This window comes from Osmia bicornis, chromosome 10 (assembly GCF_907164935.1).
Source record: "Osmia bicornis bicornis chromosome 10, iOsmBic2.1, whole genome shotgun sequence".
Lineage (NCBI taxonomy): Eukaryota > Metazoa > Arthropoda > Insecta > Hymenoptera > Megachilidae > Osmia > Osmia bicornis.
In genome coordinates, this window is record NC_060225.1 from 9,643,955 (window position 1) to 9,668,732 (window position 24,778).

At 40.0% G+C, this 24,778-nt stretch overlaps 4 protein-coding genes across 6 annotated transcripts in view; 1 reads left to right on the forward strand and 3 right to left on the reverse strand.

Annotated features, from left to right (window-relative positions):
* Positions 1–6,782: 6,782 nt before the first annotated feature.
* LOC114874191 lies at positions 6,783–10,499 on the forward strand. 2 transcript variants are annotated; one of them, XM_029183255.2, is made up of 3 exons: positions 6,783–6,958; positions 8,349–8,546; positions 8,631–10,499. In XM_029183255.2, the coding sequence occupies exons 2-3, from the start codon at positions 8,462–8,464 to the stop codon at positions 9,200–9,202; spliced, it is 657 nt and encodes a 218-aa protein (XP_029039088.1). In that variant the 5' UTR covers positions 6,783–6,958; positions 8,349–8,461; the 3' UTR covers positions 9,203–10,499. The 2 variants fall into 2 exon arrangements, with proteins under 2 accessions (XP_029039088.1, XP_029039090.1); XM_029183257.2 differs by lacking the exon at positions 6,783–6,958 and adding an exon at positions 7,894–8,270.
* A 445-nt stretch (positions 10,500–10,944) lies between these two features.
* On the reverse strand, positions 10,945–13,599 carry LOC114874190 (alkaline phosphatase-like). Its single transcript, XM_029183254.2, has 8 exons — positions 13,451–13,599; positions 12,898–13,100; positions 12,630–12,822; positions 12,376–12,539; positions 11,875–12,222; positions 11,599–11,797; positions 11,315–11,536; positions 10,945–11,245 (listed from the first exon to the last, which is right to left on the reverse strand). The coding sequence occupies exons 1-8, from the start codon at positions 13,524–13,526 to the stop codon at positions 11,067–11,069; spliced, it is 1,584 nt and encodes a 527-aa protein (XP_029039087.2). The 5' UTR covers positions 13,527–13,599; the 3' UTR covers positions 10,945–11,066.
* Positions 13,600–15,410: 1,811 nt separating this feature from the next.
* LOC114874268 (fl(2)d-associated complex component-like) overlaps positions 15,411–24,778 on the reverse strand; it is a 63,739-nt gene continuing 54,371 nt past the window's right edge. For both annotated transcript variants that reach the window (XM_029183428.2, XM_029183424.2), the window contains exons 4-9: positions 22,158–22,225; positions 21,929–22,043; positions 21,156–21,324; positions 20,938–21,080; positions 20,716–20,846; positions 15,411–20,632 (exon numbers count right to left, since the gene is read on the reverse strand). In XM_029183428.2, the coding sequence (XP_029039261.1) occupies positions 20,284–20,632; positions 20,716–20,846; positions 20,938–21,080; positions 21,156–21,324; positions 21,929–22,043; positions 22,158–22,225 (975 nt within the window). In that variant the 3' untranslated portion in view covers positions 15,411–20,283. The remainder of the gene's footprint in view (positions 20,633–20,715; positions 20,847–20,937; positions 21,081–21,155; positions 21,325–21,928; positions 22,044–22,157; positions 22,226–24,778) is intronic.
* Positions 22,363–23,305, reverse strand: LOC114874272 (basic salivary proline-rich protein 2-like). Its single transcript, XM_029183433.2, has 3 exons — positions 23,055–23,305; positions 22,594–22,954; positions 22,363–22,509 (listed from the first exon to the last, which is right to left on the reverse strand). The coding sequence occupies exons 1-3, from the start codon at positions 23,109–23,111 to the stop codon at positions 22,481–22,483; spliced, it is 447 nt and encodes a 148-aa protein (XP_029039266.2). The 5' UTR covers positions 23,112–23,305; the 3' UTR covers positions 22,363–22,480.

Genomic DNA, 24,778 nt, shown 5'->3' on the forward strand with positions numbered 1-24,778 from the left:
GTTTCTTTTTGTTTATTATACAGTCCCGTAATATTATTACATAACAGATGTTGTATCAATTGATTATTATTTAATGATACAGCACAACGATATTTAATTGCAAACTGTTGCTAAATCTTTCACCTATGTACATAGAACAGAACGATAATTTTATTATGTTAATCAATTACTTACCGCACGAATTAAATTATAAATATGTCATAAACTTAGTTGATTAATATCACAGGGTCGAAGTTTACAGTGCTGATAATGAAATGAGTAACGTTATCTTCTCGTTTTATCTTGTACTGTTTTTTACTATTTCAGTATTTGTTTTTTATCAGCGTGTTTATCGCTTTAATTTACTAAACATGCGTCTAATGAATGATAATAATTTTATTTCAGTCATTCTATCGTTCGGTAAGTAATTCTTTCCCTCTCTGTATAAAGAAGATTAGAAGTAGTACTTCTTAGACTGAAGGATTAATTAATTTATCGTTTTTATATACGTAGGTGCAAAAAATTTATTCCTATCGATTGATAGCGTTCATTTGTTTCATTATTGATGATATATAAACGTTAATTATGATTTAACAAGTTTGCAAATTAAACTGTTAATTATAATTTAATGAGGGTTAATTATAATTTAGTCGGGGTGTCAGGGACCCCATTGCACCAATGACGCCCTCTGGATACGGACCTGATATCATATTGGGATACTAAGGACCCCGATGCACTGGGAACTGCATACCGACATTTGGCATTTGGGGTGTCAAGGACCCCGAAGCGCCTGTGACACTCTCTGCACATCGATCTAATATCATCTTGGGGTTTTAGGGACCCCGTCGATTACCCCTGCGTACCGGCAAAATATCATCCGGGGTGTCAGGGACCCCGGCGACTATCCCTGCGCAACAAAATTTCGTCTTGGGGTGTCAGGAACCCCGTTGACTCACTCTGCGCGTCGGCCCGAAATCATCTTGGGGTTTCAGGAACCCCGTTGGCTCTCTCTGCGCACCGACAAAATATCATCTTGGGGTGTCAGGGACCCCGACGTAAGTAGCGAAATATAAGACCTAAAAACGAACAAATCGTGAAACTCACTTGTTCGGAATAGTGATGGGTTTGAGCGGATCTAGCGAAATATAAGAACGGAAAACGAACAAATCGTGAAGTTCACTTGTTCGGAATAGTAATGGGTACGACCTGATTTGATCGTGGGGTGTCTGGGACCCCAAGCACAGTTGACTCTCCCTGTATACTGACATGGCATTCGGGGTGTCAGGGACCCCGGTGACTCTCTATGCGCACCGATAAAATATCTCCTGGGGTTTCAGAAACCCCGGCGACTCTTTATGTGCGCCGATAAAATATCTCTTGGGGTTTCAGGAACCCCAGTGACTCTCTCTGCGCACCGATAAAATATCCTCCGGGGTTTCAAGAACCCCGGCGACTCTATAGGTGCGCCGATAAAATATCTCTTGGGGTTTCAGGAACCCCAGTGACTCATTCTACGCGCCAATAAAATATCTCCTGGGGTTTCAGGAACCCCAGTGACTCTCTGTGCGCAACAACAAAACATCATCTTGGGGTATCTGGGACCCCGGCGACTGTCTCTACGCGCCGACAAAATATCATCTTGGGATATTAGGGACCCCAAGGCACGGCTGATACTTGCATGCCGACATTATGGTATCCGGGGTTTCAGGGACCCCATAGCAAAAATGTACGACCCGTAAACTTTGCATAAAAAAATTAATAAAGCGTATAACCCTAGTACTTCTGAAGCTGAAAAGTGACACGGACGGACGTCTTTGCGCTTGATATAATTAAGATTGCAAATTACAACTACATTTAAAAATTAATTTCAAATTCGACCATACCGCCACCTATACAAAAGTGACTTGAACAACTGGCCAAGTTATCGATCGCCTTTTTTAAGCCGCGAAATTACTTACCGACTTATCGATCAACCCTTCGGCAGTCGATAAGCGCTGATGTTCCCCTCTTGGCGAGTAGTTTGAGCCACTTTTGTATAGATGGCGGTATGATCGAATTTTAAATTAATTTTGCAAATAAATTCAAACAGTTTTAAATTAGAAGTTCAATTTATTATGTATCTTTACAATTTTTATGCCTATTTAAGTAATTATATAAGTAAATTATGTAAACTGCGAAATAAGTGTAGAAATTAAAGTGGACATTCTTCCATGTCTAAAGATATCCCCGCAAATTATAAAGACAACAGCAAGACTATCGTTCTCAGAATTCACATGCAGGTGCATCGTGTCACCTATCGCTTCTTCTGCTATTTCTCCATCTTGCTTGAAGCGGTGGAGCGTTGCGAAGCGGATTCGCAACCGCGAGAAACGCGTAGCAAAACCGAGCAGATACTAAAAAATATTCTGCGTACTGTTGCAGGGCCGTATCCATGTGCCGTTCGTCGACCCGTCGACACATATAGGGAGGAAAAAGCAGACGAGAACGGAGGAAATCCTGTGCACAGACGAGAATAGACGAGTTTCTGCGGCTTCGAAACGCAAGGGGAAAGCAACGACTGCGACCACCGTGAGTAGATTGTCTGAGCGGTGGATTACTTGATACTTGCTACCTTAGAATCAGCTAAGAACATTTGTTTTATAATTGCTTTGATCCTTGACAGGTGTAGGTAACATTGAGAAAATTTCTCAATGGCTCAGAGACGTTTTTAATAACGCGATTTTATTCTACATACATTTTTATTCTTGTTGCGCTTTCGTTAACTCGGCGACGACTCTGTAATTACAAAGATAATAGCGACACGAACAAAGGAAATTAATTAACCGTACGATAAAGACCGATCAACCCGTTGGACATTCCCTGACACGTGCCCAAAACGTGACGCAACAATCAATCAATTATTTTATTCAAAAGGAAAGCTATCGTTATCTGCACATACAAAGAGCACATTTTATCCGTTTCGCGAGAATTAAACCCCCTTTCATTTTACAATTCATCGAAATTCCGCGAACTTTCGTTCGTTACTTTTTCGGTCTCCTCCGTTTCTTTTCTCTTTCCTTGAAAAGCTACCATAAATTTATCTTGTTTGCTCGCGAATATGTTCACCTGGCTCGTTGATTCAACGAGCACGTGTCATTGTACCAAATCGCGTGCCAAAAAAAACATTATCAAACCGGGCAAGATAAAGAGGAAAGTAAAGTTGAGCAACGGTCGCGAAAAATTATTAGAATCATGGAGTATCATCGTGAGGCGAACATAAATAAACGTGCTTATCAGTAGCTTATCAGTGGCCGTGGACAAAATCGCATTTCTACGGGTTTGAAACTGTGATGCTGACTTAAGTATTTCGATGGAATCGGATAAAATAACTCATTTCTTTTTATCCGATGTAATTATTGTATGTAGCTAACGCTGAAACGGTAGCGCCAATTAATTGAATGTTACATGGTTGATCGATCGTTAAGCCAGACAATTATCTACGCGTGAAAAGAAACATTTATAAAACCGGATAGCGAGATTATTTTCTATCGCAAAGAAATACAATAGTTTCGCATAATCGCATGATTCATTGCTTTCGAAGATTAGTTGCCATTCATAAAACGTATTAGGTGTACATATATAAGCATCTGTCATTTATTTTTCAACATTATGATATAATAGCAGTTAAATACAGTGATAATAAAGAGGCGTACAATATTAAAAAATATAACAACTGTTGGTATTATCTCGTAATGCAATATGATACATTTTCAAATATCTTATATCTTCTTTGCATTTCAAATACTTACTTGAATTATTAATCTGTAATAATGTCAACGTATAACGGCGAGAAATGTGGTGTTAAGAAAAAAGTATCAAAGTAATTGCAGAAATTTTCCGTAAGTCGAGTTTTGTTCCATGTGTTAAAGCTGTATCGCTCGGTAAACAAAGCATTACACGTTAAAAAACTTGAGTATGAATTTACGATGAAGAATTTATTTTACAACGATACGCGTGAACGCAGAGAATTGAATTTGCTTCTCGATAAGAGTCCCGATTAAGCCACATTAATTTAACTATCAAGTTGTTACGTAACCGGGTAATTGTGGATGATCCATCAAGAAAAATCCAATATTATCATAATACACCGTAATAACATAAGTGCAGAGTCCCTATCTGTCGCAAATTTACGTATCTCCTCGATCCAATTAAGTATGACGACAGAGATACATACTTATTATTAAAACGTGTATTACTTTCGTTGAAATATCGTAAGCCGATTTCGGAAGCCTTTAAACCTTTCTTTATCGAGACCTTTCGTATAAACAATATAACCCTCTGAAATATTCAACAGATAATTGTAAATGTTGACTTGAAATTAAGGAAAATATTCCAGTACCTATCTCCAGCGTTTGTTCTAAAGCATACTTGGATCATTTGTCTTCGTTATTTTTAAACACGTGAAAAGGGCTAACATATAGGTCATCAAGCTGTTCTAGTTTCTAGTTTCTTCTAATTTCAGCCTACTTCTTGTTGCCATTCAAATGATTCTTGCCTAACAAAATTTCTGACAAATCACCGAAACGAACAACAAAAGTGAAATTTCTAGCCTGCTTAAGAAAACCAGTCGATGACTAATAAGCAAGCGACGCGATCGCTTCCGATTTGCATACACGTAATCTGTCATCGCAGATGTTAACCAGGATAGAAAAGCTACGTTAAAACGTATCGACTCGTTATCGTCTTGGTCATCGTGTTTGGTCTGGATTAATGGCCCTTCATTAATGGTGTATTTTGTCTAGATTCTACCAAAGTGTATTAAGTGTTTTTAATCGATGATCTTTGTACAGAAGTTCGGACGTCGACACTCGTCCAAACTCCTTGACATGATTCGATTACGAAACAGAGGCTAGCAAACCTCCGATCGTTGCTATTTTCGAAGCCGTTTCGCGCGAATCTGTCGACCCTGTATTTTCAAGATCGAAAGAAAGACGATACGGTATGAAAAATTGATTAGAAACATCGTTTCTCGCGTTACGATCGACGTGGGCACATTTTTTCTCCTCGAATTCGTCGCGATGAGACCGCGAAACGAGCCTGGCTTGCTAATTTCGCTATTAGACTGTTCATTAACAACGCCAACGCGTAAAAGCGTCGAGTAAATTTCGAATGGAACTCTTATTCTTTCAGCGAGCAAAACTCTGTTTGAAATAAAATTTTGATCGCACGTTTGGAAAAACCTCCTCTCTTCCGGCTTTGCAAAAATTCATCGCTGCTCCTACGCGAGTATCGATAGCGCGAATACGCGGGGGAAAAGCATTGATAAGAGAAGGGGAATCCAAGTGTCGCCCGGAACCTCTAATCATCGTCTGGACCAACGTCCACAGCGATTGCTCGATAGGAAATTAGAAAATTACTGGGTTCACAGGATTTTTTAAGCGTTCTAGCGTTCGCGATCATGCGAGTACCGCGTGAAAATTCTCGTTGACTCTCATCGACGATGGATTGCGGTTTGCGTCTATATATTTTTTTCTTTCTCTTCACCTCGCGAGAGCTTCGCGTATTCGAATTACGTCAGAGATCAATGAATCATTGCATAAGATCCACATTGTCAACGGCGTCGATACGTGACCGCTCTAATCGCGCACAGAAAAACGATTTAGACTAGACCTTTTCTCGATACTGCGAATCGCGATCGTTCGTTAATGCTAATTTCTCGGCGACGGATCCGAAATGGCAAAATTTAAATTCAAGTTCTTCTACTTTCATAATACGCGTGAATTCGTAGGAAAAATAATTCCAAGTCTAGACAATCTGAAATGTAAACGTTACTTTTTGCAATTCTTTTAAATAATTTTCAAGATAAGCATTAATAACAAGACGCTTAGAGGCAAACAACGTGTGCACTTTTAATCGTTATGCTAGAGACAGAGAAATTTCAATATTTTCATAAACACATTCCTCATGGACTTTGGACACGATCAAAGACCATACTCAATGCGATACATTATGTATTATAATTGGGATTCTAGGAGGCGCAACGCAATCCGGCTTTCACCCACGAGAACACGCGCCAAGTCCCTTATCCGACTCAACTTTACGTCACTATCACGTGCTAGGGTCATTGAAAACCTTTCGTGTTTTCAATGTTACGAAACTGCCAGCACGAGACTAGTAACTTGACATTTTTCTACGATCAATACTATGCGTCTTCCCGCCCATTCTTCGTGACTGGTCCACATTTTTTAAAAGGTACGTACGGGCTACCTATCATTACCACCTTCAAACCCTTTGTTTTATCTCATCGGACCCTACCCGTTACCTGCTATCTTTATTACCCTTTTTGGTATAGCCTACTTCATTAGAAGATGCCATTCATAAATCTACCATCATTTCCTCTACTTCCAGAATTGCGATTAGACTGATATGAAATCTTTTTTTTTAAATCGATACGTATCGATGAACAATCCACTCGAGTATCGGAAGGAGTCCTGAATCATTCGTAAACGATAGAAAAAAAGTATTTGAATCTCGTGTATCGAGAGTGGCAGACAGAGCGTCGAGCGGAGCTGAGGAAAGGGCTCCAGTTTCGAAACTCCACGAGGAAGGCTGGTGTTGTACGTGACTGTTCTCGCGTTTTCGTTATGCGGCCCTTTCGTGTTCGTTTCGATGACGCCCGCCAATTGGTTGGTGCACCCTTGAAGCCCATTTAGGCAACCAATCCACTGATGTTCCACCGATGCCGAGGTTCCCAGTAGAAGCATGAGGTCGCCACTGAATGCCGAGTTTAACGTCGAGCACCGTTCCGCGGTACGAGCACACAGTCGTTGTTTGTGTTCTGTCGAAGCCGGCGAGGAAGAAGCAGCAGAGAAGCCCATTGGGCGCTTGCTTAGTCAGTTTGCGACAGCCCTGCAAACGGACCTCTAGCCTTTCGTAAACGGGTCAACTTGATCGATTTCATGGAGACTGTCAACGTGCCACCAAAGGATGGACACATTCCGTGAGTTTCCGATCGTTTTTCAATCTATACGAAAAATATCGTTAGCCTTTGTGGACGCACGCGCGAGACCCCGCTCCGAAACGACAGAATATCCGAGCCGTTTTATGTATATGGGTACCGACTGCCGCTCGACCGTGCCTGACGTTCATATAAATATACACCAGCCAAGGTGAGTCAACGGCACGGTTATATAGAAGTTTCTAGTTGGAACGATAACGAGCAGATAGGTAGACGCTTGGTTAATCTGCTTTAGGATCGATCACGACCTGCTTCCGTTCGTCCGATTAAGTGGGAACGCGCGAGCGCGATGAGTACCGCTTCGCTAGGGTCTTTTCTAACCCTCCTTGTTTACCTTGTCCTATCAATTGCTCGTTTATGAAACGATCAACGCTCGTAGAACATCCAGAAGCTTTGTTAGATCGTGAACGAATTTCAATTGAAATTACCTACCAACTGAATTCCTTGGCCTTCGTCAGACTCTTCGTTAGCATAAGTTCACGGTGACGAAGTCTATGTCGAAATTATTTGTTTTTCATTTATCAATCTTCCGACAAGATGCAAGAATTGCATCTTGACGTTTCTTTCGTCCGATTAAATATCAGGTCAAAATCTTGACTCCTTGCTCAATTGTGTATTCGTCATTCCTCGAGGATCATGGGATCATTAGCATATTAATCTTTTTCAACTTCGGATCAAGATTTCAAGGTTCTGCTGCCTATAAATTTTCCAGCGAAAGTTATGCAACTCGCGATTCCTCGAGATTCTTAGAAGCATCTATTAAAATGTCCTGTTCCATCATCCTGTTTCGCTACTCGATGGGTATAGGTCCCCCAAGTTGCATCGCCGTCTCTTCTATCTACGATAATAATTTGCCGCAATCAGGGGGGGGCGAGGGGGAGCAGTCGACAGAGAGTATATTACGATCAGCTCAACTGTTCTGCGAGCGTATCGCGAAACTCGCGTCGTTGCGAAATAGTGCGTCGCTCCGATACGCTTAACCACAGTATTCTTTGTATCGGTGCGTTTCTTTCTTCGACAATTCTGACGCCGAAAGTGGTTCGATCGGTCGAAGGTACGATCAGACGAACGATTTTAAACAAACATTCGATTCGTTAAAATATTGCTTAAGATTGTCCGCAAAAGCTGTTGAAGAGTTAATCTCGGGTCGTCAAGGCTATCAAAGCGTGCCGTTTTTTTTTTTTTTTTATACAACTCAACGTTACTGATTGATGTACGTGTACATCCGTGATCCTCGAAACGAACGTCAAGATCTGATGTAAAAAAAAAAAAGAAAAAAGAAAAAAGAAAAGAGGTAGAGGTCAAAAATTTCGCTTATCGTTTGTTCGACATCTACATCGTATACTATATAATTTAATTCGTTCTGTTTCAGAATAAAACAGCGATAGCCAAGTGTGACCGAGAAGTCCACGGACCTGAGGAATAGTATTAAACGCTCGTCAGAGCCTTTTTCTTTCGTATCAACGCACCAATAACAGACGCAATATGTCGAAATTAGCGGGAATAATGGAGACGGAGGACGTAGTTGGTAAACCGACCCTCGTGCGACGTGTTTCCAACATGCTGAAAGGTGAGGTCGACGCAAATAATGATGCAAGACCAGAGATTTACTGAGACTAACAATAAGACCCCTTCTATTCTTTTTGCCCAACAGATGGAAGTTATAGCGGACCACCAATGTTGTTCCGACACGCGTCCATGCAGAAGATTCGTCATTGCTGCCAGAATCTGAATCTCTTCCCGTATCTACTCTACTCGTTCGACAATTCAAAATCGCATCCAGTAGCACGTAAGGTGCACCTCTGTCTAGGACAGTTCCTCGAAGTGATCACAGCGAGGATCTTTTTCTTGTACAAAAGCTTTCGACGCTCGCTGTTACGTGGCATTCGTTCGGACGATCACAAGAACAAAACCGAAGAACAAGAACCGATCAAGTCGCCTATCGACACCGGTAAATTAACCAGCGAATTTCAAACGATCGCCCGACAGAAACGCAAACAACAAAGCCCGTTGTTTCTCAGTTTGGCCGTTTATCTGGCCGTTCTATTTCTCGCCTTTCAAATGGTCGGCCTATTCAGCCTGATGGTGTTCGGCAAGTACACGCCTGGCTTCATTTTCCTCATATCAGCCTTGTTGTTCCTCGGTTGTATCTCGCTTAAGATCCTCTTTCACGAGAGCGTGATGCATACCGTCAAGCCGAAAAAGAAGAAGAACAAAGTACAATGATCCCTTTATTCCCTCGCGGCCATCAATGGCTGTTCATCGGATAGATAATAGACCTAAGAGTATTTCAGAAGAGTTCTTGGCCCCCCCATTGCAGTTTCTCCTGTTACATACTTAAACGATAACACCAGACAGAGCTTACCAAGAGCTGGCGAAACTAGCCAGCTAACGCCGACGCCACACGAGTGTTTCAAATGACGACCAAAACTAAGGGTAAGGATAAAGGGAGCAACCTTCCATCCTTTGTTTCCGATTTCGAGAAAATTTCAGGAAAACTTAACGCGGATCCTTCTAAGGGTAATGGTTAGATTCTTTACGCTTTCTCTTAATCGAGGGAAGCCTAGATTTCACGCGACTGTAACACTGTCGAGTATACTACTCCTTCCTAGGGAAATAAGTAAATGGAAGAAAATGATATTGCAACCCTCGAGAGATAAGACGCATTATACCCGATTTCAAAGTAACGGGTAACGAGTTAACTTGAAGTATATTGCTTTTTCGCTAAGGAAGTTTATCGTGCTTAGCACAGTACATTCTGGTGCAATGTAGGCACCTCCAAAAAAGGTAGGAACCTCTCACCACTTGTGTTCAATTTTAGGAGAACCCAGGGAGAGCTTAATCTAGTACTTTCTATCCTCGCACATAAAAAATAAGGTACCCATCGCAATGGACGTCATTTTAAAAACTCGTGTGGCTGCTACCTAAGTCGCTTGTTCATGTTCGTACACGTTCTTACCATCCCTTTATTTTTTTTTTTTTTTTTTAGATAGCTTCGTAGATTATACAGCAAGTCGGGATTCGACCCGCTTACGCGTCGCCAATTTCACATGATAGTTCTTTTTGTACTTTAGTCGGATATAAATGGACGTAAAAGTAATCGCGTGCACGATCGTTGTGGCAACGTTTGGAGGATAGGAGATGATAACGAACGGTATGATTGTAATCCTTCCTCTATAATTTTCTTCCTCTTATTTTTCTGTCAACGTGATTCCGTGAATTATTAACCCTTTAATTTAATAATCGAAACGTACAACGTTGTAACGAATTGACAGCGTATCGCATCTTGGCATTGACATTAGCTTCGCAGCAGCAGCAATTCGGCCACGCAGTTTTTAACATAATTTTGAATGATCACGATATTTGTCTGACTGTCAATGCCAAAAAGCGATACATTTAAAAGAGTTACCTAGACAGCGATCCGCGATTTTATCTTATCCTCTACAGCAGAAGACTGAGACTCGTTTTAACTTTGTTGTATATAAAAAGAAAAAAAAAACGAAATAAAAGATAGAAATAAAAATGCAAGGAGAGAGAGAGAGAGCGAGCGAGAGAGCGAGAGAGAGAGAAACAGATATATATACACATACATTATGTATACACGTGCGAGGAAAAAAAAACAAACGTTTATTATATATCATATAGGGATATTACCTATTCTAATTAGTGCTCTTTAAAAAGACTTGGTGTGTCCACTGAACGAGTTAGGCTAATCTGTGATGAAGTGGATCCAAGTGCAGTTTTTCAGTCACTTGCTGTCCCACTTACTTAAGTATGATAAGGAAACATGTGTAACTTCGATATGTTTTTTTTCTTTTTTTTTAAATATACGTTACTTACATAACGTAAGTGTTATTTTCTTTTTTCTTTCAAACTTTAGTGACTAATGCCAGGTATTCGTAAGTAAACTACCTTATCCGTCTTTAATCTATTTTTAATTTCAAAGGTAAATAATAAAATTACAGAAGTTATGTTTGCATCGATTTTATTTAAAACATAATAATTTTACAGAACCTCAGAAATACAATTTGATCAGAATAGAATTTCGGTAACAGTAAATTCCGTGGAGGTCGACCAACTATTTTTGTCTTCAGCTAAGTACACATAAGTAAAACAGATAACAGTATAAAGAAACCATAACCAAAATATTATAGTCGTTTCTCACAGCGCTATTTCCGTACGCATAAGATTCCATGTTTGCAGCATACGCCATAACTCGAGCTACGTAGCTCTGCTCGTGTACGCTGTGAAACAAATGTGCGTACGGTCCTAAAAGTAAGAAAATTTCAAAAAAAAATGACATGACGTTTATAAATTTTTATGAATCATTCAGTTTACCTATCGCATACACAGCTACGTCACCACCGCCATGATAAGCTTCGTCAGATATTATAGCAGCTTGTTGGCTGTACGTAAAGTCCGTTGTGTTGTTTTTAGTAGGGTCGATTCTGACCGCGGTAGCATTGTCTTTTACCGTGTATGCTATATTATTTGGTCCACCGGTGCTGTATGTTAGCGTGGTGTACGGAATCCCGTCGTACTTTGATTTTTGAGCGATGCCTGTAAACGCCATTTGTTATATACCTTAATTAATCTAAGCCCGAACAGATTAGAGACTTTACCCAAAATGGACGAGCCTCGATCACTGTATCCGTTGAAGTTCATCGAATGCGTGTGATCACTGGTCACGATCACCAACGTATCGTCAGTGTTGACCATTTTTAAGGTAGCGTTTATGGCATCAGAAAATCTAACAGTTTCTAATAACGCCTGAGCAGCATGACCACGATGATGAGCAAAGTCGATGAGCCCACCTTCGACCTACAAACGCACTTCGTACAATTGAAATCAAGCAAGACATTTTATGTTCAGCGGTTCAACGAAGCGGTAGTATGTACCATCAAGAAGTAGCCACGTTTTGATTTTTGTAAAATTTTTAATGCTGTCACGGTCATATTCTCGAGACTTGGTTGTCCTTTTGGACCTTTCTCTCTGTCCCAGTCCATACTAATGTGACCATTCGCAAAAATTCCTAACAAGTAGTCCACCTTCTCGGTGTCCACTTTGGACAGTTCCTCGTTATTCTGAACGACATCGAATGATAATTTTCGTATAATTTTGTCACGTTTCCATGCTTCTATAAGGTCAAGACCATCCTCTCTTTTCCCAGCCCATGTATCTATTGGATCGAATTCAGTGGCTGTGGAGTTGGATTTCAACATTTGCCTACCACCTCCCATGATCACCTGAACCAGAAAAATATCTGCTATTTTAAACCGCATTCTCTTTTAATAATACGATTTTCCATGAACGTTCTAAGTGGATGTCAACTGAAACGCACATTAAACGATGAAATACTTTAAAAATGATGATTATAATTAACGATGATGGTATTTTGCCTTGATATTTTTTCCTGGTAGATCCTCTACCAGTTGTCTCGCGATGTCTTTGCAATGTTTCGCGCTCTTTGGTATTTTCGATTCGCATTCCCATCTTCTGTCCGCGCTGTGTGCATACAAAGGAGCAGGAGTGGCATGAGTGACCCTGGTGGTCGTCACAAATCCTGCAAGTCGTACGCAGAATCTTTAAGGTCTAAAATTTTTCCAATCGACGTAATCTAGACTCATCACGGATCGAAAATTTCCATCGCTACCTGTGTCTTTACCAGCACCTTGCGCCCATGATACGATCGAGTCCACGTGGTAGTCGGTATTCAAACTCGCATTACAATCACCCAATGGTACGTTGCCATCAAGACCAACCACTTCGTAATTAGTCTTCACGCCACTGAACAATGCTGTGGCCGTGGATGCAGAGTCAGGTACTTGCTTATTAACATTGTACGTCTGATGTTTCAAGATGCATACGAATTAATATCTAAATTCAATCGATGTAACGACGGGAAATAGTAAATTGTAGACCTTAAGTATCCCTATATTAGGGAAATTCTCCCATGCTAATTGACTAGTCTCCCCATCACGGTATATTCTACTGGCGGTTATAGTGTCAGGACTCATGCCATCGCCCACGAATAGGATCACGTTTCTCGCTCTGTTCGTGTTCCATTTATAGGACAGAGCCTCTTCCAGTTCACCAGTTGAAAGTTGCCGCCAATGTTTAGAGTCTACGTAGCGGACAATTAGAATATGTATTGCTCTGAGTAGAGCCACTCTATTGTAGTTCTATGTTCATGGACGTACACGTAACACGTATGTATGTACACTTCTCAAGACGATAGGTATACAAAAATGGTATCAATTCGAGACAGAAAATCGTATGCGGGTCTGTATAAATCCCTGTTCCCTGAAAGCTAAAGCTATTGAATTGTAGCAGGCGAGAAAATGTTCTCTTCGATATGAAAGTGAGCAACATAGGAAGAAAGTCGATGAAATGGAGGAAACACGAGGACTACATTATCAACGGAGAACATTAAACGAATGTTACGAGGTAAGGAGTGTACGATGCTTGCTGTACCTTCCTTGATCGATGATCCAACTATTCCAATTAGAAGGTAACCAAAATATATTGCGACCAGCTTCATTCTCAACATATTTCTTGCACAGGTGTTTGTAAAAGTTCGTGCTAAGAATCACTGAAAGGAAGAGTAAAACCAGTGAATACAAATCTAACAAGACTGGGCATGCCTTTCTTTTCAGGTGGTTTTGAATTTGTCTTGAGAATGAACGCCATCTATCCTATGCTAACACACGTTGGTGGTAACAGCAGAATGCTTCGATATCAAAGATTGTAACCCATTAGTCATTGTCAGTCGGTGTCGCGAGCTCAGCCTTGCCACATCACAGCTGCAAGAGGAACAGCAAGGGGAGATTGATCTAGCCCTTCTCTCAATCGTCCTGGTCGCTGGCGTGGGGAGTGGCGGGTCCAGACGACCCTGCACGCGGCCCAAGTAGATGCCGGCATCGGGTGCGACCCCCGATGCCGGCCACATGATAGGCACCCTGCCTGGGTATCTGTATGCCAAGGGGGGCTCCGGAGTTATATATATACAGTCCCGGAGCCCTCCTTTAGCGGCAGTGTTGGTCGCCGTGGGGTTTTAGTCAGTAGGAATCTGACACTCCCCCGCCGCCCTCTCTCAGGGGACGGTGGGGGGTCTTATGCAAGATTTCCCCACGTTAAAAAAAAAAAAAAAAAACACTGATTCTCCTACATCCCTGCATCCCTTATATCCTTGCACTAGACAGTAAAATTTCTGCAAAATTTAGTTCCTTTTTCTGGCACCAGAGGGCGCTGATTCGACATTGAAAATTTAGTTCACATTTTTGCCGCTAGAGGGCCAAAAATTGAGCAAAATTTAGTTCCTTTTTCCAAAACCAGATGGCGCTGATTCGACATCGAAATTTTAGTTCACATTTTTGCCGCTAGAGGGCCAAAAATTGAGCAAAATTTAGTTCCTTTTTCCAAAACCAGATGGCGCTGATTCGACATCGAAATTTTAGTTCACATTTTTGCCGCTAGAGGGCCAAAAATTGAGCAAAATTTAGTTCCTTTTTCCAAAACCAGATGGCGCTGATTCGACATCGAAATTTTAGTTCACATTTTTGCCGCTAGAGGGCCAAAAATTGAGCAAGATTTAGTTCCTTTTTCCAAAACCAGATGGCGCTGATTCGACATCGAAATTTTAGTTCACATTTTTGCCGCTAGAGGGCCAAAAATTGAGCAAGATTTAGTTCCTTTTTCGAAAACCAGATGGCGCTGATTCAACATCGAAATTTTAGTTCACATTTTTGCCGCTAGGGGTCGCTGTTTTTCGAAAATTTCGCGAAAAATTAAACTTACCTTTACTTACCTTTACTCGAAGCAGTCTTTATAATATATTTATTATAAGGGATGCAGAGATATAAGGAATGTAGGGATGATAAGAATGTAGGGATGAAAAGAATGTAGGGATGTAAGGGATCAAGCGATGTAAGGAATGTAGGGATGATAAGAATGTAGGGATGAAAAGAGTGTAGGGATGAAAAGAATGTAGGGATGAAAAGAATGTATGGATGCTAAGAATGTAGGGATTTAAGGGATGAAGAGATGTAAGGAATGTAGGGATTTAAGGGATGAAGAGATGTAAGGAATGTAGGGATGTTTAAGTAATAACTTAGTTGGTTTTTTAAAATGATTTATTTACCAAGGTACATGAAATGAATACAAGTTTGTCAATTACAATAATGATAATTGTTCAGTCTTGTGCTGCTTTTAACTGATTTCTAAAAATAAAAAAATTGTAAAAAGTAGAATCAGAGAGAGTGAAAATTGGGTCTTTTCAGATATCAATGAGGTGCGGTAAAAGGGGAACTGGTAAAACAGGCGCGATTATCACATAGGAGCTAACACAATCATCGAGGATATTAGAAAGAAATTTATGTTAAAAGAATAATAATTTTAACGAAAACTGGACAGGTGACACAACAAGATCGAAGGATTTAGCTAACATTCACTGTAACGTTTTATTTGATTTTTCTTCATATTCACTGCCTGTTCGTACAGATCGTAACACATCGCGTAATACAATTTTCGTAAAAGAATTCTCTCTTCTTCTCATATGTATGTACATACATATATGTGTTTGATTTTGAAGGAAACTGATAAAAATAGACTCGACAAAATCAACCACTCCAAAATGTTTCCTTTATCATCTCTCACACCACTCTTTTTTTTAAGAATCCCTTTTTCCGAAGAAGCGCTAAATAAAAAAACTAAGAAGAAACTATACACGTTTTATACTTATCAAACGTCAGGTTACTGACGTTCTTTATTTAATTTGAGCTTTCGCGTTTGATGTCTATCGAAGGATCCATGAAGAAGCAGAGTCCTGTTGCATCGTTTGTGTCTAACAATCTAATAATATTTGCGATCGTGCACGCAATGAAACGTACGATCAATAATATATAGAATATAAATTTGTAAATTTTGATTTTTTTTACGAGGAATAAGCTTCTTACTACATGCAATCCTTCGACTGCAATCTGGTATTCTTTCAATTTGTATTAAGACTCTAAAATGTGCTAAACTCAATAAAAGACTGAGTTACTTGTCGAACAAAATTAACCCTCGAATAATGAGAGCTTGGTCGAGTCGTCAAAGAAGTATCTTTTGTATATTGGAAAAATAATATCGAAAGAAAAATTTAAGAAATATGTAAATGAAAATTGCGAAACTTACATTGAGTTAACAGACAGTCAACTCAGCTAAACCATTCGAGGGTTAATTGTGATTACTCTAACTTTGGAACAAAATCAAACTGTTTTACAGATCTTATCAACTTGATTCGTTATCAGCTAATTACGCAAACGTGACTCATTAATCACGGCAACTGTTACGCGAGTATTACGCTGGAACGCGACAAGGTCTTCAGCTGTGACCAACTATTTGAGATCTGTTTCTGGTCGCTGTATTTTTCTTTCTTCAACTGTATAATTTTTCGAATAGTTCTTTTAAAGTTTCACTGCATATTTGATACCAGCAAACAGAGATTTCGTATAAGATGGAAAATGTTTAATATTGAGAAAGACTGAATAGTTGATCACAACTTTTGCAAGGGGAGGAAAAAAACATCGCTATCGTAGAACTCTCGCCGTGACAATTGGCCCTAATATAAACTCTCTACAAATCTCTCTTACACGATAAAGTACAATAAAGTTGTCCTCAGACGCCGCACGATCCTTCTCTTCCACTTACTTTCTTTCGTATTCAATTTCCCTCTTTAAACACTGAATATTATTGCCAACGATTTGTGTGTTTCTTTGGTATTTTAGCTTCTTCCTTCTCTTCTCTCTTTAGAAATAGTCTGCTTCCTTTCAAAGTTGCACAACAAACTTTCGTACACTAGATAATCTATCCCATTGGCGTAGCTAGAATTTTTGTCTAGAGTGAATCAAGTTCTTCGTACGATAGACATCGATTATCATCAAAAGATGTCACGTCTTTGCTGATAGCGATCGTGTTAAGATTTTGCGAGGAGACGAGTGCTTTTTTTGTTTTTAAATTGTTTTAATGATTTCTGATGAGATAGGGAACCAATTAGTATTCGGAAAGGGCTAGATCCAATCTGACCCCTACCTAGTTACGTCAATGGTTTTTCCAACGAGACTGCCTATCGTAATACTTAATCTATCTTCTTCATCTTTAAACAAATTTCTTTTTTTTAACATTGATTCGAGACTTTCTGCTGCGAATTGTAGCTGTCAGCTCGTTTCTTTCGTTCATGTTCGAATTTCAGGCCACGTATACCAGAGAATCGTGATTCTCAGCAAAAATATCTAGCTGCAACGACGGCGCGGCGTCCGTTTCATTGGATCCGCACACACACACTTGAAACGATACATATACATACGTACGCGATAAAATTGACTTTACGATGGCAGAAAACACTCGCTCTTTCTCTCACTATCTCTCGTTCTTTATATATTATATTATGATCTCTTCTCTCAGCTACTCGCTCGACATTGCTTGCATTCTTTTCTTTTTTTTCTTCCATCATTTATTTTTCATCATCTGTATTCGAGAAAGTCTCTAAACGAAACGATTCGAAACACGAACGCACGATCGAGCTTTTTCTCTTTGCTCAAAAGTTGGAAAACCTGTTTTTCTTCCCTAGCGTTCGATGGAGTCAATTCTCAATCCTTTCGTTGTGAATTATACACGGCCAATTATTTTGCAATGATGTATATGTACGTGAAAGGATCGAGAACTCGAAGAATCATCGCCAATGATGGCCTCGTCTTCGTGACACGTCGTTACGAATGAAATCGATGTGTAACAGGTAATAATTGACAGTCTACAATTACACGCTAATTAACGGCGTCGTAGAATCAACCTCGTCTTTCGAACTTCGCGAACATCCGATCACAAAGGGTAGAGTTAATCGTATCCGATTTCTTCCGCGACGAAATTGAAGCAAAGACGCCGAGTAAAATGCATTAATTACTACTGATATGTGCGCGATGTTTTTTCTCAGATACAACAAAGATCGTCGAGTTATGCTTCGTCGCGTTCCATCGAACGCACCGCGAGAAATTAAACGGTCTACTCTTTTCTTTGCGCCATGTAAAGAACGATTTACAAGGAGCTATTGTAGTTCGAACAGAGAAAAACTGGAGACTTTCTCGATCATTTCCTCGCGAGTAACAAAGAATCAAGCCTAGGTAAAAAAAAATGCTTGACAAATGAAGCTGGAAAAAAAGAAATAAAAATTTTTGGACCTCTCCAACAATAAGTAATTTGTAACCGCATAAGTGCATAAATTAAATTAATTTAGAGGAGGAAACTTGACCGAAAGGAAAACGAGAAATCCTAGCTCTTTTCGCGAGAATCGTCTGTCAATCGGTGTTTCTGCTCGTTGAATATCATTATTTTGATACCGTCTATCCATTTTATAAATCATTGTCGCGCGCTGTAAAAAATTGCTTTTGATTTTTGGCTGCTTGAGCTGGCTCATGAACGACGCTGGAGCTATTAATTTTCCTCTAACAAAAATCAGCTGTATTTCGAGTGAATATCCTGGAAGATAAAGGTACCAGAGGTTCGTCTAATAATAGAAAATATCGATCAAACAATATTTTTTGAATTCTAGACATGCATCATTTTTATCCAGCATCGCTCGTCGAACCGAAGGGGGTTGGAAAAAGGACAGCTTCAAAGAGGTCTAATCGTGTAGTTAGTCTCGTAACTGTTAATCGTATACTCGTAATATTCAAGTTACAGTCATGCAAGGAAATCTTCACACAGTTAGGGCAAATGGTAAAATTTAATAAGTAATCAATTTAATGAAGCATCTGTTGTCTCGAGACAGAGAGAAGAGGATCAAAAAACGAATCGATAAAACGCTACTCGTCTACGATAATCACGAAGTCGATTACGAGGCACCCATTGCACTCGAAACTCTGCACTTCTCTTTCTTTCTCTCTCTCTCTCTCTTTCTCTATCTATCGTATTGTACTATATGTTTTAAAACTATTCTCACCGTCGAACAATCACCCATCGCGAGTGTTTTTCGATTTTAGTCGAACCCTTAATTTAGGCTGTTTACGTGTTCATTTAACCCTTTGCGAACGATAAAACCATATATCAGTAATTTATATTTCTTAAGTTCTTGGCACAAATAAAAATAAGGTAAATTATCGTCAAAGTGTTAATTTATCTTAAATGAAATATATCTAATGAGTGCTCAAAGGGTTAACTCCTTCGGAGACGAACGAACACTTTTCTACGTGTCTACACACGTACGTGATGTAAGGGATGAAATCAATCGAACGGGGATGAAAGCGAAAAAGAAAATTATCGATGATACGATTGTATGTTCTAGCGAACGAACAATGACTAGGATGAACGAACTGGAGGAACAGAGTGATAGGTTTGCTAATGAACATTCTCTCTCTTGAACAGGGGAATAGCTGCGAATTAAATACTACGTCCTCAAAAGTATTGTCCGTGAAGCAGAGACTGAAAGATAGGTCTTGGATCGCTGTTTCATTGTACCGCTAAAAACGACCGACGTTAAAGTATGAAACTGATGTGAGTGATCTCTATATAATATATAAAAAAGTAACGACAAACGTCACGAGGTTTGCTGTTCCTAAAAAATGGAAACGTCGAGGATAAAGGTAAAGATTATACGCGATAATCGTGAAATAATATGTAGCAACGTAGCCACTACGCTTCTCGAGTCTCTTTTTCTATATCGATTAGTATTATTTAGTCCGCGATAAACTCGATATGACAGGTTACTAAGTTTGGCCGCTTCTAGGTTTTCTTAGGTATACGTCTCTACCGCCTCTATTACGTTCTCACCACCTTCAAGGGGTTGTTTTTGCTCTCAATTCAAGTCACATCGCAAACTGTTTCCTCTCTCTCTCTCTTTCTCTCTCTCTCGTTCTTTATAAAACGTTAAAACGCCTTATCCTAATTGTTCGTCAACTAAAGCGATAATACAGAATGGATCATGCCCAACAGGCTGTCTAATTTTCTTCTCTAATTATAACTACTTTCGATAGTTATAAAACTTGCTGTTAGAAAAGAATTAGGTGAGCTGTTTTCCATGATCCATACTGTATAACTGTTAAATAGACCCTTCCTTCCCGGACTGAAAAAATGCTACGACGATGAACATTGTGAACTACTTTGATTCGAAGAGAATCAAAGACGACAATGCTTCGGGAAGAATACTACGATTGTACTCTAAGAATTTATAAAATTCTCTCGTGAATCTTTGATTTTTAATAATGTAACCAGTTTTTGCGACGTACCTTGAACAAAACCCCGTGAGAATTTCTACGTTGTTTCTATTCCACAGAAGACTACTTTTCTTCCCTGAGGAGAGCCTCTTCGGCTTCCTTCCGTCTCGCTTTTGCTTCCTTCTTTGCTCGTTTCTTTTCCTCCTTGGCTAATTTCTTCGCTTCTTTCTGTCTGCTTTTCTCAGCCTTCTCCTCTTCTTTTTGACGAGCCTTCTCCGCTTTCTCCCTTTCCTTCTCTCGCTCTTTTTCTTTCTTCGATTTCTGAATCTCTTGTACGACCGACAATTTTGGCGCCGACTGAGGCCTCTTCGCCGCTGACCTAGCCGACGACGAAGACGTCGAGTTGTTCACCCCAGTCGAACCCCTAGGACTCGGCGATGTCTCCAATTGGGTCACGATTTTTTGAGCACATCTGTCCAACAGAAATTTCAAAGATACGACTCGAGATAAGTGTGATTTTGCAAAGATTCCATAAAAATTATTCCTATAAATTACCGTATCCTAGTGGAGGCTTTCCCAGCACGATAGTCCCTTTGGAACTCCTTGATCGGTGGCAATCTACGTTCCCGATTCTCCCTCATAACTTCCTCCTCCTCAGCGACTTGCTGAATCGGATCTTGGTATTCCTGATTAAAATCCAATCAAAATTCCAACTTATTAAATTAAATATTCAATATCAATTCAACGAAATGTTTCCCTCCCTTCCATTCAACAGACCTGAATCCTCATTTTCATGGATTGCGTCTGCGAGCGTCTTAACGTGGCACCGGAAGGTTGCCTTACCCTCGTAGGTTTCCCAAGGTTTGAACTTCCTGTGCTACTTGCAGAAGACGAACTCGAAGAAGATACGGAAGACACTCCTGCGCGTACAAGATTGCGATCAACTCGTGCATGAATAAACTAGTGTAATTCGTGCGAGAGGATGACGAACTAACCAGAAATAGAGGACGAGCCACTGGCCATGGAGTAGAGGGAAGCAGAAGCTGGAACATTTCCAGGAACCCATCTACCGCCAGGTCCAGTCACCCCAACGGAAACCCCTGTCCCCATATTGTACTCTGATGCACTCTGGGGCAAGATGCAAGACTTCCCAGACATCGAGTACTGCAACGAACATTTCCAGTTAAAACAATTATAACAAGTATACTTCGGTTAATGTGAGAAACGGCACGAACTTATAACGTAGAGTGTCTTAGAAACGCAATGAAATTAGAGTTGACCCCATTGAAACGGTCAAATAAAAATTGGACCAACCAACCGTTTATGGTTCGTTGTTATCGAGCTTCCATAACTTTGAGGTTTCATTAAAGCGAACTCGAGCGAGCCAACCGAATCATTCACGGGTCGTTTCCCTTGCATACAGCGAAAATTTTCCGGAATTAATTGCACGAAAATGGAAGGAAAAAAGAGCAAAAGGTAGCCGGATGAACGATACTTATTAAAATCGTTCCGAAAGGAATGGTCATACCTGCGTCGAACAGGTATTGGAAAGGCGATAAGTGCTTTTCGAGTTCGCTCCAATTAATCACCATTTTAATCAACGAATGCGATAACCATGTTACCGTAACACGTGTGGTTTTCGTAGCCTGAATTTAAAGAAACGAGGGTTTAAATAAAATAAGAAATGCAGAGCCCTTAAAAGTCTTATGATTATGTAGTTTATAAAATGAATAAAAAATTCTATTAAATTATTTTTTGTGCCACTTACATCCCGTGGGATGAGGGTTTGCTTCAGACGTAGAATTTTTGCTCTGCATATGACACATCTCAACGGTAAAACCCTCTGTGAGACGGCCATTTGTATCGTTTTCACGAAGCAACGCCTGCAATGTACCAATAACAGATATTCTTGAAGGATGAATAGACGTTACTTATTGCGAAAGAAATGGCAGACAGACAATTTCAAATAGTTTGAGAGGTAGACAAATTTTGTTTACCTGCAAACCACTCTGTGACCACATGGAGCCGTTTGCATCGTGGCTCTGGCATTCACACAGATTACACACTGTAAGAAGAGAAAAGGGATAATTGAATTTTAATTTAACCTAAGGAACGAAAATCTAACGAAGAAAAGGTGATGATGAGTCCTTTAATTTAAAGACGGGTTAAGACAGAAGGGGGGAATATTTATTTGCTCCTGTGTTACATTTTTTCATTAACAAATTTATTTAAACATTTTCACTGAAACTACAAACAAAAATCCCTCGACCAATTCTACAATGTCCCTATCTATTTTACACCTATGTATCTATACGTTGGTTTATCCCATGGGTGGTTCACCTCCAGCGCCTAAACAAAAAATACATGGCATTCAACCCTATCGACACCATTGACAAACATCAATTCATAGCAATTATCCATGCTTTGACGTACCCCCGGATCCACCCACTTGTGCTCCCATGGATGCTCCCATGGATCCCCCCATACCACCTCCCATACCACCCCCCATACCGCCCATGCCACCACCGCCAGGTGGAGACGGGGGTTGAGAATTCTCAGCTGATCGTTTGGTTTTACTTTGGGCATCGTCGCTCAGAGAATCAGCATTATTTGTTGTATCCGAAGGAGGTGGAGGTCCATGTGGAAAGCCGCCTGGTGGTGGTCCATGATGGAAGCCACCCGGTGGGGGTCCACATGGGTGTCCATGTGGACACGGAGGCTCATCCTCAGGGCTACGTTTCACTAGAGAACTGTAAGTGGTGGAATCACTGATTCCAAGCGTCGCTCCAAGGACCTACGTTAAGATTTTCATCAAGAATCCATTGAATTTGACTTAATAAATATTTATATCACCAAAATAAGTAAATCTATAATTATTATCGTGAATTACGTACGCTTACGCCAAGTCCGAAGAGAGCGATGACGCTGAAGAGGAGGAACAAGTACTTCATGGTGCCTGTGTAGCTTTGACACTGTATCCTCGTTTTGAGAATCGTCCGAATAAATACTCTAAGCTCGGTGCGTGATGTAATAATGAAACGTAGAAGGAGAAACAAAAAGCATCAGATAAAGAAACATTCCACGGTACATCGCATGTGAAAAGAACACACATTGAAAAGAAAATCATGGCTAGTGTCGTTCTCATCCGCTACCGTTGACAGTTATTATCCGCCGTCCGCGACAATTTGTTCTTCTTCGTGTTTTTTGTCACGACCGGCGACGGAAACGAATGATGTTCCTAGACACGGATTCGGCTGGATAATTTCACTTTTAATCGTAATTGTATCACAGTTTTATTTAATACATTGTCCGGTTTAAAGAAGATGATATTATTCTTATTTTATATAATATTCTATCGTGTTTTGTATAGCGATTACGATGCTTATCTTCTCAGGAAACTAATTTACTGTAATGACAAACGTGACAAGTAAATGTCGCTAAATTACATAATCGTACAATTCCTATAAACATCATTCTTTTCTACATCTGTTAGTTAAAAAAAATAAATGATCAAAGCGCCAATTTTAACGGATAATAATCAAGAGACCTACCTTGTGTTGTAAGACAGGAACAATGCTGAGAAATAAAACAATAATGCAGAAATTAGACATTATTTTTTGTCAGTCCAATACACGTCAGAAATAGCTGTTTTATAAATCTTCATGAATGTCGTATGATTAATGCTCGTCAAAACGATATTCTGGCGGAACTCGGCCATCGTGATCGACGCAACGAAATTAAGCGTCGACTTAATCGAAATATTAATAGCTCTCGTCGAGGGTGGACGAACATGTCAGGAATCGTAGGGTCGTAGCTATCACTTTGTCACTCTCGTTAATCGACTTTTGCAACCCATTGAGCGGCCTGTTCGCACGGAAATTGCAACTTTTCCGGACCAACGATTGTCTTTCGAACGACAGACAGCTCTCTGCACGCTGCATCGAGTTTAATCATCGATAATTTTACCTGCGCCTCCTCTCTTTTCCGAACTATTGTATGGATTTTTTTCATTCGCTGTTGCAAAAATAATCTAGAACGCTTGAAATAACGCGAGTTCAAACACGAAACATTCAGGGATTGATTAAAATTTAAATCGAACATTTCACCCTTACATTGTAATAACGAATGTAAAAGTGAATCAAATATTTTCTGCGTTGAATGTATTCTCTCGTTTCGCACAAATGAAGAAAAATTGAAATCCACTTTTCAGTCCTCGAATCAGCTATAATACCTTTTTATTGACGAGTTAGAGAGGATTGATTCGTTGAAATTTTTCACTGATGTCACGAGAAAAAAAGATCTACCATTTCTTTTATCCCCGACTGTTTGCCGGCAGAAAAACGAGAAAATCTCATTGCCCCGCCAATCATCGGTCCTCCTTCTGGTGAAATTACGAATTAGGCTTGATTACGACTTGTCCCTGGTAGCAAGGGTGAAAGTAACGAGTTTACCCCGAGGAAACTCGAAGAAAAAGAAGGAATGAGACGAAGGCTGACCTTATCCCACCATCACCTTTTGGATTAACTTAGAGACACCCCTTGGGTGTTAATTATATCAGCCGCGCTATTCGAACTATCCTTAAGAAATTTTTTTTTCATTTTCTGATAAACTTTAAGTG